This window comes from Pelodiscus sinensis, chromosome 6, assembly GCF_049634645.1.
Source record: "Pelodiscus sinensis isolate JC-2024 chromosome 6, ASM4963464v1, whole genome shotgun sequence".
In the NCBI taxonomy this organism is placed as follows: domain Eukaryota; kingdom Metazoa; phylum Chordata; order Testudines; family Trionychidae; genus Pelodiscus; species Pelodiscus sinensis.
The window spans coordinates 31,639,041-31,652,372 of record NC_134716.1 but is presented as its reverse complement, the minus strand read 5'-3'; the positions used below and the strand labels follow the sequence as shown (position 1 = coordinate 31,652,372).

Here is a 13,332-nt window from a genome sequence, read left to right as displayed (position 1 = left end):
CTTTAGATTTACATTGCTGGAAGATTAGTCCTCCACAATGAATAGAGGGCCCAGGCCAACAACAGCACACGCAAGACTGCCCATCTCCTATGATGCTGGGGATAAAGTCATGAATAGCATCATGAAGCAGCAGCAATGATGTTCTCTCAACAGAAAATATTCTGCCCTTACTACACGGTTTCACATAGCCTACTACTAAGTTGTTGGAAAATACAAACAAAGTTAAGGTCTTTTGATGTTCCCCTGAGATTGTAGGGTACTTGTGGTGTTTTACTATTAAATCCAGGTATATTTGTCATGCTTACCAAAACAGAATAAGATGAATTTTTAAAAAACATAATTTACACTTGAAGGGAAAGGATCCACTGGTGATAAAAAAGCAATGATGCTACAAGCCAGAAGACCTTCTGAAAGGAGCCTCAATTCAGAGGAAAATTATTCTACGTCAAACTTCAAAACAACGACTCTGACTATCAATAACTTTATAAAACAGGTACAATATGCTCTTTATTTTGGAGTGTGTGCAGTTTTATATTGTGCTGGTCAATGTGTGCTAAAGCAGATTTAATTGAAAACAATGCTACTTAGTGTTATAACTGGGAAACAAAAGGATAATTAATATAAAACACAGGGTTACTAACTCACTTTGTCTTGCAGATATATTTAATTCATGAAAGTAGGCAACAGTATAACGCACCCATATAGCAGTATTTATTTGTCTCTCTCTTTACAGGAAGGAGACCGACTTAGTGATGAAGACCTATTCAAATTTTTAACTGACTACAAGAGATCTTCCTCTTTGCAGAGAAGAGTGAAGTCCATCCCAGGTATGGAATGAGTTTAGGATGGGATGAGAGATAGGCTCTTAACTAAAAAAAAAAAACCAAAAAAACAAACCCAACCACAAATCTAGTGGAAATCTCAGCTCTCCTGTGCAATTATCTCTTTCTTTTGAGGGCTGTAATTTTGAGAGAACTTTTTAATTTTATTAATGATTTTATCAACCCAACCATTAATTTTTGACTTGCTAATTTGTTCACCCCTGGCAGACCAAGATTTATAGTTAGTTTTATATTCTAAATTAGTTTGTTTTCATCAATGGTTTACAAAGGGTCCATTCAGTTTTTTGGTTCTACCTGAAGTTTTTGAGGAGAATTTAATTAAAGTAGACTTGCAAGACCTTTACTGGTTCCCTAATGCCTCTTTAGACTGGATTAGAGCTAGGGTTGGGTGATTTAAATGTTTATTCTCTTTCCCTTTTAATTGACTCTCTGTTAAAATTAACTTTTAAAAGTTTTAATTAATTTTAATTAAACGCAGGATAAGACCGAGTGTGACCTCTCACAACAGCTTAACCAACCGTTGCTTTTTTGTGTGGTGGCTTTCTTGTGCTCCAGATTCTAAGCTTTCATTTAAAATACATTATATATCTAGCTCTTATGAAAATCTCTAGAAAGTGAACTGAATGTAACAGATGTGGGGATAGGGTCTGTAGAGACAGTGAAGCAGCAGCTGTGGGAGATCTGAACTGTTTCCATTCATCTCAATAGATAATTAAATCTGAAGTTTAATTATGACAGATCAGATATTACCATTGTTAACTGTTTCACTGCTGATCACAGCAAGCAAGAAAAAAATATGGAAAATTATATTCTGAAGATTTGCACCTAATTTTACCATCTTAAATAAGGCAGTGCATGGTTTGCATGCAAAACTAGAGAGAGTGCTTCACTATTTTATTTCCAAATCAAATCCTTAACAAGTATTACCCTTTTTGCATGGACGAGACAAGAAAGTCAACTCAGTATATGGTACCCTTTCCTTCCTGAATGTGCAAAGACTGTTTGTTGTCTTCATCAGCTGTTCCATATTAGGTAGCAGGAAAAGATCAGAAATGAGGATCATTGAAGTTAAACCCAGAATCCACCTCCATTAGCACTGGTTCGGTTTTAATGGCTTTCTTGATATGGACATATTAAATTGGATGATGAAATAATTTGAAAGTGCATTTGCCAAGAAATGCTACGTAGATGGGGATCACATAGGTGCCAAAAGCTTCAACAGCATAAGTTACTCAGAGATTGTCATAACTGAACATCCAGCAAGATTACCTCTAGGAACTAGCCAGAGAACAGGCTGGGAAGTGCTTAACCTGAAAGGAGGCTATGTCCCTTTTGGATTTACTGTGGAGATGATAATGATGAAATCTGAAGAGAGACTTTATCTTGATGTGTAGGGATATCTATTGACTTCCCTGTGTATCCAAATAACAAACAACACTTTTTGTGGTCAAGATTTCTTTCATCTGCAGCCCTTAAACTAAAAACCCAAATCAAATTTCCTAGATATTTCTTTTGATCTTATGCATATTTGGTTTGGTTTTATTTTTAATTGCTTATTTTTAATGGTGGGCTGAGTTTTCATGTAATTTTTTAAAGGATCACTTAAATTGGAGATCTCCCCAGCTTCAGAAGTCCTCAATTGCTGTCTCACTCCTGAATTACTACAAGTGAAACCATTTCCAGAAAACCGCAGCCGTCCTCAGAAAGAGATTTTGGAGTTCCCAGTTCGAGAAGTATATGTTCCCCATACTGTATATAGGTAAGAAAAATAGATTTTTTTTTAAAAACTATTAAACCCCTATTCCAATAATGGTTATGGCATATTTTTCCTCAGATTAATAGAAACTAGACATTGAAAAAGCATGTTAGATTATCTAAGCCTATAAATTTACAACCATTCTTCATTGGCCAATAAAGATAAGATCCCTACTATGTGTTCTGCAGTTTATTCTCCAATCTAATTATAAATGGCCTGAGCAAAGGGCTTCAGAAGTGTTGAAAAACCAACCAGCAGCTTTCATCAACTTCTGTAGGTGCTTAAACAACTTTACAGAGCTTCTTGCTTATGAATTTGGGAACCTAACTTTAGGTACCCATTTTTTAAAATTTTAGCCTTGGAATTCTGGCTCCAGGCTGCAATTTTTCCAACTCTAAAATCCCACTGACATTCATGGAAAACAGGGGCCTGGAATATTAAAACACTCACAACACAAGACTAATTGGCTGTGTCTAGACTGCATCCCTTTTCCGTAAAAGGGATGCAAATTAGACACATCGCAATTGCAAATGAAGCGGGGATTTAAATCCCCCCCTGCATCATTTGCATAAAAATGGCTGCCGCTTTTTTCCGGCTCGGAGCTTTGCCGGAAAAAAGCGCCAGTCTAGACGCGGATCTTTCGGAAAATAAAGCCTTTTCCGCAAGATCCCTTATCCCTCATTGTAAGAGAGATAAGGGATCTTTTGGAAAAGGCTTTATTTTCTGAAAGATCCGCGTCTAGACTGGCGCTTTTTTCCACCAAAGCTCCGAGCTGGAAAAAAGCGGCAGCCATTTTTATGCAAATGAAGCGGGGGGGATTTAAATCCCCGCTTCATTTGCAATAGCGATGTGTCTAATTTGCATCCCTTTTACGGAAAAGGGATGCAGTCTAGACACAGCCACTATGTTTTCATTTGGAATTCTGTTGTATCCTTTATCTTGTTGCATTATAGGAGTAACATTCACAGTATTGGAGCATTTTTGTACTGAACAGCTTTTGTAGTGACTAAGTGTCATCAAACTGCCCAAAGATGCAGTTTATTCCTCTGTATACTCCATGATTAAGATCCTGTCTTAGAGCACATCACTTTGTAAAATGTATTAGTCTATTCTGACTGATTTAAAAAGGGAAAGTTCTAAAGAGTACAAATCAAAATAGGTCCCATCATTTCTTACTAGCCTGGCAACACATTAATCCCAAATGAGCTATGAATATTCTTCACACTGATGTACTGTATGGTAATGTTAATAATACATAGTCTGGAAATTTGTGACTCAAGGTATGTTCTGGGAGTATGTATAGATTTAGCTCTAATATTTGTATTTGTTTTTGAAATTTGATGAAAGGAAGAGAGAACATATTTTAGAACTGAAAAAAAATCAAGAGCTGAGCATGCTCTATGGGACTGGAACTTAGATAGCAGCATCAGTCTGATTAGCAAGAGAGATGTGACTATTTCACATGAGTGAGGGCACATGATGCTTCCTGGGGGTACCCAGGTGTAACAAGGTGCGTCTTCCCTCCTGTTATCTTGTTCCACAGTTGCCCAGGCTCCACTAGTTGTGCATTCACATCATCATTTATTTTGAGTGCTCTCCAGCACTACACGAGAGTCCCTCTGCAAAAGTATATTTGAAATATCTTCAGCACTTTTTGCCCTCTCCTCAGCACCTGAAGGAAACAGGGGTCTCGCTTCCCTGAGGCCTCTGCTAGCCCTGTTCTCTTCTTTCTCTCCACTCCCTATTTCCTTCCTCTGCTTCTTTATCAGACTGAGGCCAAAGGGTTAATTGGCTTTGTATCCCACCCAATAAACCAACCTGCTTCTCTAATTAGCTCAATCAGCTGTCTCTGTGGAACTAATTGGTGTCTAAGTGATGCAAGTGCAGCTCACTGCTTCACTGCCTGCATTTTGTCACATCAGGATTGACAAAGCTCCAGTTTATCCTTGGGGGTCCTACACTTCTAGGCAGTTAGGGATTGCCTCAGAGCCTCACTGTGTCCCTCCACATAGCCTCTCTCCCTTTCTGGAGGCAAGAATCACAGCCTACTGAACCGCCTTCATCATAGGCCAGTCAATGGGTTTGGCATGAGAACCCTCCTTAGTCTCAATCTTCCCACTCAGGGAATGTCTCAGCGGTGGTACAGGGTTGGGGGGAACCTAGACCCACCCTCTACTCGAGCTTCCAGCCCTGGGACCCTAATGGCAGCAACAACAGGTAGTTTTTCCACCACTACCAGAGCTATAGTCCTGCCCTGCTCACTTCCCAAAGAGACCCTCCTAGCACCTTGCTCCTGGTATCTGATTATTCTCATTCTACCAGCTCTTCCACAGCCTACCACTTTACTCCTAGCTCCTCACCAACCACCCTTCCTGAAGGGGAGACTTTTAAACTAGTCCTGGCAGGCTCTTAATAGGCTGCAGGTGTTCTGATTACTTGTCTCTCTCTTCATTGCTTCTAGCAAGTTCTTAACTGGCTCCAGATGTCTTATGGTGTCTGCCTGTCGTAACTGCTCTGGAGCAGCCTCTGTCCTGGTCACCCAGGGAACACAAAACTATTCATCCAGAGGCCAGTATCCTTACCTTCTACTAGACTATTGCAGCCAACTGATCTGTGTCTGTCACACACCTCATCACCACTTCTTTTTGGCAGGGGTGTAGCCTTGGGCAGGCCCTGAGTGGGCCATGGCCCACCCACTTTGCACCCAGGCCCTCCTCCCTCCGGCCTGCCTGGCGAGCCAGCCAGGAAGTGGGGCTGTGGCTTGCCCTGCTGCGTTCTGGCTGGGGAGCAGGGCCAGGAATGCTACCCTCTCTCTCAGCCCTCCGGTCAGCAAGCGGGGTCAAGGCTTGCACCATTCCAGAGCTCTGCCTGGGGAGTAAGGTTGGGGCTTATCTCCATCCCATCTGTCCCATTTCCCTCATCCCCATTGTTGCCCACCCTCCCAAAATCGGGGCCCACCATAGTGGGCCCTTCTTGCTATTCCACTATTCTGTGGTATGAGGAAGCCTTGTCTTTGATTGCTGTGGGTCAGCTCTCTGAGCATGAGTCACAGTCAACACAAGCACATCCTTCCAGGCTTCCACAGGCCTCGCGCTCTCTCTGCAAGCTAATGAAAGGCACACTCCAACCCCTGGGGGGTGTCAACCCCCTGTTGCTCAGGACACTTGGGCTATGTCTACACTCGCGGCTTCTTGCGGGAGTAATATGTAAATGAGGCTAAGCGTGGAATATTGCCAAGCTTCATGTGCATTCCTAATGAGCCACCATTTTTTTCAGAAGAGGCTCTTGCGCAAGAAGGAGCGTTTACACTGCCCCTTCTTGTGCAAGAAAAACCCTCTTGCGCAATGCCGTTCTTCCTGAAAAGTAATAGGTGTAACGGCATTGCGCAAGAGGGTTTTTCTTGCGCAAAAATGGGCAGTGTAGATGCTCCTTCTTGCGCAAGAAAAAAATGGTGGCTCATTAGGTATGCAAATAAGGATCGTCGATATTCCACGCTTAGCCTCATTTGCATATTACTCCCGCAAGAAGCCGCGAGTGTAGACATAGCCTTGTAGTATTCCCAGGTTTGCTGCTCCCAAAGTCGCAGTGAGCCCTGTATAGCTTGGATCACTGCTCTGCTTAGTTCATAGAATTTACATAAGATATTGAAACAACTAAGAATGAATTTAACATAGTACAGGGATTTGAGGAAAAGCAAGTAGAAGCACTGGAAACAAATGGTTATCTGTAAAATAAAAACTTGTGCATTCTAGAGCCCAGACTAGATATTTCTCTGTTTAATAGAGAAATGCTCACCCTCCAGCATCTTACAGCTGGACTTGGCTGTGATCATCCTTTTATGAAGCAAACCATGCTGTCCACTTGTCTCCCAGGTGAAAGATGGGTGGTCTCTTGGTACCATTGGGACTATCAGGACAGTCCTTTGTGCTTTTTCATAAACAGGACACCTCTACTGATGTTTTTTTTCCTGGGACCTCACTCTCTGGTCCACTTTGCAGTCTTTTAATTAGCACTTGGCTCTGTATGCAACTAGGTTTATGTTGTGAGATCTGAGAAGGGTTGAGAAGCATCTGCTACCTCCTGCTCAAAAGGAACTTGTTTCTTGGGACGCCCGCCTTAACTCTCAAGGTTTTGGGAATATAATTTCCAATATAGATACATAACTTCTGATCTACTATCTGTCCATATCTTTCAGAATGGTTATGACAAGCAGTGGGCTAATGGCTATTGATAGGCTTCATATTCCACCCTTTGGTGAACGTAATATGCATAGATCTGAACCAGGGAATCCCTGTAAAGCCCTATGCATCCTCCATGGCCTCTGCCAGTTGGCAGCCAGAGGTCCCTGAGTCTCAGGGAGAAGAGAAGCTGAATAAAGAAATGGAAAGTTTAATAACTTTTTGAAGCAGATTGGCAGAGATCCAGGTTCTCTAAAGGCAGGAGAGAGGGTGAACAAAGGCCACGTTGAACATAAACCTTGTCCACATTGATTTCTTAGGTTTATGTTCAACGTGGCCTTTGTTCACCCTCTCTCCTGCCTTTAGAGAACCTGGGCTGGATGGCTGGAGAATGGCAGTTGCTGGCCAGGAGTCCAGGTCCGAACACTATCACCAACAGCAATGCAAAGGTAAGAATGGCATGGAATGGCATTGCTGCTCTGATTTTTGCACTGCTTTCTTCAGTGCAATCAGGCAGCAGCCACCATTCTCTGGCCATCCAACTCTGAAGGCAGCGGTGCGGAAGTAAGGGTGGCCTGGTATGTTATTGCCGGCTTTACTTCTCTGCTGCTGTTGGCAGGGTGCTTGCTGCCTTCAGAGCTGGGCTGGGCTGCTGCTCTGTGGCCACACAGCTCTGAAGGCAGCAAAATACCACGACCCTCTTCCCCCCATGATAAACTTGCACCCCTCTGCTGCAACTCTCTTTTGGTTCAGGATCCCCTGTTTGAGAAACACTGCCCCCCACAATGAAATCAGGATAGTATATGGTAAAAGAGCACAGAAGACTATATTTCATGGTCTGTGACACATTTTTCATGGATATGATTTTGGTAGGGCCCTGACTGAAACTGTTGAGGACCCATGCCACACATACTTGTGCCCAAAGACAGATGAATGAGGGAGAACTCAAGCTTAGAAATCTGCAATAAAAGAAACTCACTCACACAAAAACTATCCTTCCTGAGGCTCATGTCAATTTTATGGCCTTGGCATTGATTTCCTAGGGCTGTTCCTGCAGGCACTCAACACTGTCAACTCCTGGGGTATGTCAACATTGCATTCCTCCTTCGAGAGAAGAATGCAAAAGCAGACAAACAAAATTGCAGATGAAGCGTGGATTTGAATTTCCCGTGCTTCATTTGCATAATGGTGGCCGACTGCTTTTCTGAAAAGTCGTATTTCGAGAAAAAAAAAGGGGGTTATTTTGAAAAGAAACCCTTCCTTCAAAATACCCCTGTTGACTTTGATGGGAAGTGAGGGAACTCAGCACTCCACAGGATCAAGGTGCATGATTGCAGATTAATTATGCTGGGAAAAACCCTCCTTTCATTGATATAAGAACTTCAGTGGGGCTGCATTAGTGTAAAATTTTATGGGACTAGGAAAATTGACCATCAGTAAGTGGAGCTATGTTATCAGTAAAAATGCTTTAGGCATGTAAATATGCGTATTTGTGTTGTTCTGCCACTTGAGGGTGCTGTTTCTTCACTCTAGATCCAGGAACATTATAGTGAAGAAATTTGTTGTGTCTGAAGCATGGAAACTAATGTCTTTTTCTCAATTTGTAGTATAATTTAAGTGGTTTATACAATTAGAATGGCAACAATGCTAACCAACAAAATAAACAAACCAACCCAAAAAGCATTTGGCTAGCTTTATTCTCTAGTGCCATGGACTTATACTGAAAGAGAATATAATTTTCTGGTAAGTTATTATATGTCCTTTATATAGAGGAGGAAATAGCTACACACACAAAAAATACACAAGTGAATGGGAGATTTTGCAGTTACAGGTTGAATCTCTTTAGTCCAGGACTCTCTGGTCCAGCAACATCTGTGGTCCAGCATGATTTTAGTTAGCTAAATGTCCACTTATCATGGGCGTTGTCAAGTTTCCCGGGGTCCCATAAAGTTTGTTTGCAGCCACCAGTCCTGGCTCTCAGTGTTCTGCGCTGTTATTTAGCTCTAATTTATCCCTAAATGTCTTCTAAGAACCCAGAAAGCATTAGAAGTGTTGGTAATGCTGCTAGACAATACTGACCTGCTGTGGTCTGGCAAATTCTCTAGTTTGGCACTAGTCAGGTCCCAGGGGTGCCAGACTAGAGAGGTTCAACCGGTACAGGCTGGTAATTTCCTATGTCTATACAGGATGGAAATTCAATGACATGCCTCCCTCTGATAGGTCCTGGACTTTATGCATAATGCTAGGTCAAGTAGAAGACTCCTAACTTTAGGTTTAATTTTATGACATATTGTAAAAGAAGGGAGGAGCAGAGAATGTTGCATCTTCACCACTTCAATTATTTTGGCCACTTTTTAGGGTGGTGATGCTTTTACTGAGATGTGGCCCTGGGTGAACATTTATGTGCTCTGGCCCACACTCCAAGTTCCCATATTAGAGGGACTTCTCTCTGACATTATGGGTGCATCTAGACTGGCAAGATTTTGCGCAAAAGTGGCCGCTTTTGTGCCAAAACTTGCCAGCTGTCTACACTGGCCGCTTGAATTTGCACAAGAGCACTGACGTTCTAATGTAAGAATTCAGTGCTTCTTGCGCAAATACTTTGACGCTCCCGCTCAGAGATAAGCCCTCTTGCGCAAGAATACTTGCGCAAGAGGGCCAGTGTAGACAGGCACCTTAATTTTTTGCGCAAGAAAGCCCAATGGCTAAAATGGCCATCGGAGCTTTCTTGCGCAAAAGCGCGTCTATACTGGGCACGGATGCTTTTGCGCAAAACCACTTTTTGTGCAAAAGCATCTGTGCCAATCTAGACGCTCTTTTGCGGAAATACTTTTAACAGAAAAACTTTTCCGTTAAAAGTATTTCCACAAAATTATGCCAGTCTAGACGCAGCCTATATGTATTAAAAGTTTCACAGCGGTAGCCGAGTTTGTTGTTTTTTAAGGTTTTCCTGTTACAGACTAATAGTCTGGTAGCACTTAAAAGACTCAAAACATGTAGATTGTGTCACGAGCTTTTGTGGACACAGCCTACTTCTTCAAATGACCGGAGTGTTGAACGTCCAGAACCAAGAATAAATAATGGAGGGGAGGGAGGGGGAAGAGGACATCGGGCAGATAAATTTCAAAGGAATAGCCCAGACAGTCTGTAACAGGAAAAACTTAAAAAACAACAAATAGTCTATGTATTGTTGGGGGGCTTAGCTGCCCTAATTTGTGTGATACTCTTGGGGCAGAACATCTCATCATGCTAATAGTTTCAGAGTGTCTCTCTGAGGTATATTACCACTCCTTCCCATTCCTCTATATGTATATTAGTCCTGGGGAACCTAGTGCTACTCTGGTTTCTTTCTCTTTCTGAGGGATTCAATTTCCCAACTTTATTCCTCTTCATTAAAGAATGTGGGTGCCTGCTCTAGTAGTACACTCAGAGTTCCGGTCATCAGAGGCTCCATTTATGTTTGTCTGTCTTGCTACCTCTCTGCTTCTTTATAGGTCTCTGCCAATAGCAGTGACGTAAGCACTCCTGTTTGCTAAGAGAATATGAAACCTTTATCCTGCTTCTTGTTTTTACTGTCCAGGAGTAGTTCCACCAGTCCCTTTGTGTGTGTGTGTACATACACATACCTGTTTGTAAGGTTTCCTGAAATTACTGAGCTTTTTTTTTTGTATGCTAAAATAATAAATTAATGATTTCTGTTAAATGTTACTTAACATAATACAAACCATGGAAAACGTCTAGCAAACAGTAACACAAGCATCCCCCCTGCATATATCTTGTGTATCACAGTGCTTTCAATTGATGCATCACACTGGACATGCCATAAGGGAATGCCTTACACAATTGGTGAAAAATATACAATGCGGCATGATGATCACTGTGCAGTAAAATCAGTCAGCTAAGAAACTGAATAAAATAATGCTTTTCCATAAACTTTATGATAAAGCACAGTTCTAAGAAATGTCTATAACCCCTTTTTTTTAAAATCAGATGCACTGCTCTAAAATGTCTTAGCTTTTTCTCGGTAGTTTAAAATATGTGCTTTGTAACTAGTTTTTACTGGTCTATAAGCTTTCTGTTAGGAGCAATTTAGTACGTAAATGTCATATTCACACTACAATAACAATATTTTTTAAGATATTTTCAGCAGGTTGGCCACGCAGTTTGTTAAAACAGAAAAATATTGAATAAGATAGCTCCTAGCTTTATTGAATGTTAGCCTTCTAAATCAAAATAGAAATTCTAGTAGCATATCTGCAATTGCACTGCATAGATCACTAATACAATATTGCAATCCCTTGACTGTCTTTCATATACTGTCATGTACTGATAATGTTGTGTTCTGTCTTGCAAAAGAATCTGCCCTTTTCTTCCTGATTCCATTTGTCTTCAGCTGTCTGGCTAGTTTGCTTTTTGGCCTAACCTGTGTAGGAAAAGAAAAAAAAGACAACAACAATGCAGAGCATGGTTAAAAATGAAAGAGAATTATAGAAACAGAGTTAATGCAAGTCATTTATAAAGTATACAGAGAAATTCTTTCTATAGGGACTATGAGCATCAGTCTTCCAGAGATACAGCCAGCTCTGCCACTGATTTCCTGCATAGCCATGGGTAAGTGGCTGTATCCCATTTTGTAAAATTCCTACCATGCAAACAGGTGTTACAAGGGTTGATGTTATTTATACAGTACTTTGAAGATTAGTGCCAGGCAATGTTTGAATTCCCAACTCTTGGTGCCAAGATTTTTGGCAGACCTCTTGTATTTCATCGATCTTTTAGATAAACCATATCACCGGTATTTCCCCTATAACAGGCCAAGCCCTTGAGGTAGGGACCCTCTGTTTGTAAATCTTGTATAGCACCTTGCATGATGGGTTCCTACATGCTACCACAATAAAAATAAATAAATAATAATGTTAATTTAGTGGAACTCTATTTTATTCCAAACTCAAAACAAAGGCCAGCAGTGAAAAGCTGAATGGGGAAGAAACAATATGAAGAGCCTACCTTTTTCAGTAATTTCTGAATGAGTGAATCTTGTATACTCATTTGGTCTTGCTGGAGCTCCACTTCAGTAAGCAACTCATCAATTCTTATGCTTTGAGCTTGCACAAAAGACTAAGGAGAAGTGGTAGAACAGGTGTTGGAAAGAAAAGAAAAGAAAAAAAAGACTAGGGCATCTTCAATGTGATTTGTTTTTTAGCTGGAAAAATGATCAGAAATAGAATAGAACATTTATTGTGGGGGTAAATTTTGTAGTGTTCATGCAGACTAAATTCTCAGTGTAGCCAATATGAGTTTTGCTGGAATAAGGACCGCAGGTTTTATCCCTCTCTTAATGGTATATGGTAAATGGCTTTACCACTAATGTTTCTAAATAATAATTAGTACTTATCAGGCTATACAATGCACAAAAATAAAGACAGCTTTGCCTGGAACAGCTTATAGTATGTAACCACATAAGCCTTAAATAAAGAAAACAATGCAGACCAAAACAGACAAGTCAGTTGTCAGCTCCTATGGTAATAGATTTCTGGATTTAAAAATCAGTCCTATGTCTGATATTTAGTGAGGTATAAGTAAATAAATACTCATGCTAAAAGACAGATTAAAAAGATCAACTGTTTAAAAACTCCAGTACTTACCATAATATCAGTCATATTCACTGAGATACTGGCATTAGTCCTGTAATTTAGGGCATTCGCTATCTCCTTCTCTAAAAACTCCAGCCTGGTGTTGAAAGTCATTTTGTAGCGCATCACTTCAGCGAGTTGATTCTGGAGCTCTGCAGAGAGCCTGCATAGAACTTGGTTCCTAATTTCAAGTTGTTGTGTTTTCTCCATAAGACCATTTTCCAGCCTCTTATTTAGGCTGACCTGCTCCAATAATTCTAACAAAGAGTCGTTAAAAATCTTGAGCTGTCGAAAGAAAGAGGTAATTTGCTCTTTGGTATAGTCAACCTGCTCTTTTAACCCAGCTCCAAGCTTCAGAACACCTTGAGAGAGCACACGGATTTCCTCACTGGAATAATGAAAGTGGGCACCTGGCATTTCTTCTTTGCTTGATGCATAGCTTACTTCGGTTGCACTATTTAGAAAATGTGCAATACTCAGGAGGACCAAAAGAGATATTTTGTACATTGCAACTTGCAAAGATTTTTAGCCTCTTACAGATCTGCCAGACTGATCTAAGAAAAGTTTCCAAAAGGAGCACTTAAAGGTCCTAGCACAGCGGGAGAAAATGTGAATGCGATCCACAATTAGAGCAAAGTATTTTCAAATTCCACAGGTTAACCCCTAACCGCCTATTGCAGTTGAAGTGCAGCTGTTTAAATAGTGAATGCTGGAGGGTTAGTGATGAGTCTTCGCTTTGAATTCCAAAATATTTTGCATTGAAATTACATAAGTTAAAAACATCCTGGGAAAAAAGTGATATTGAAGCCCGTGAGAGGATGTATCATATCACGTAATACATATAACTACACAGGAACATGTTATCAGTATTTTGGGAAGTTCTAGATTACGTTAAATGGCGTGTACCTACAAAGATAGTGGTA

At 40.9% G+C, this 13,332-nt stretch overlaps 2 protein-coding genes across 3 annotated transcripts in view; one reads left to right on the top strand and one right to left on the bottom strand.

The window, feature by feature from the left end:
• Positions 1-13,332, top strand: part of DOCK8 (dedicator of cytokinesis 8) — a 148,774-nt gene that overhangs the window by 56,785 nt on the left and 78,657 nt on the right. For both annotated transcript variants that reach the window (XM_075931670.1, XM_075931671.1), the window contains 3 exons: positions 354-493; positions 734-827; positions 2,439-2,601. In XM_075931670.1, the coding sequence (XP_075787785.1) occupies positions 354-493; positions 734-827; positions 2,439-2,601 (397 nt within the window). The remainder of the gene's footprint in view (positions 1-353; positions 494-733; positions 828-2,438; positions 2,602-13,332) is intronic.
• Positions 10,964-12,996, bottom strand: LOC102460560 (angiopoietin-related protein 3-like). The gene is made up of 3 exons (XM_006137856.4): positions 12,422-12,996; positions 11,784-11,894; positions 10,964-11,199 (listed from the first exon to the last, which is right to left on the bottom strand). The coding sequence occupies exons 1-3, from the start codon at positions 12,914-12,916 to the stop codon at positions 11,086-11,088; spliced, it is 720 nt and encodes a 239-aa protein (XP_006137918.2). The 5' UTR covers positions 12,917-12,996; the 3' UTR covers positions 10,964-11,085.

Coding starts and splice junctions, on each gene's coding strand:
- LOC102460560 (XM_006137856.4), bottom strand. CDS start 12,916: ATGTACAAAATATCTCTTTTGGTCCTCCTGAGTATTGCACATTTTCTA. Junction 11,895..12,421: donor TGAATATGACTGATATTATG/GTAAGTACTGGA, acceptor ACTTCTCCTTAG/TCTTTTGTGCAAGCTCAAAG. Junction 11,200..11,783: donor TTCAGAAATTACTGAAAAAG/GTAGGCTCTTCA, acceptor TTTCCTACACAG/GTTAGGCCAAAAAGCAAACT.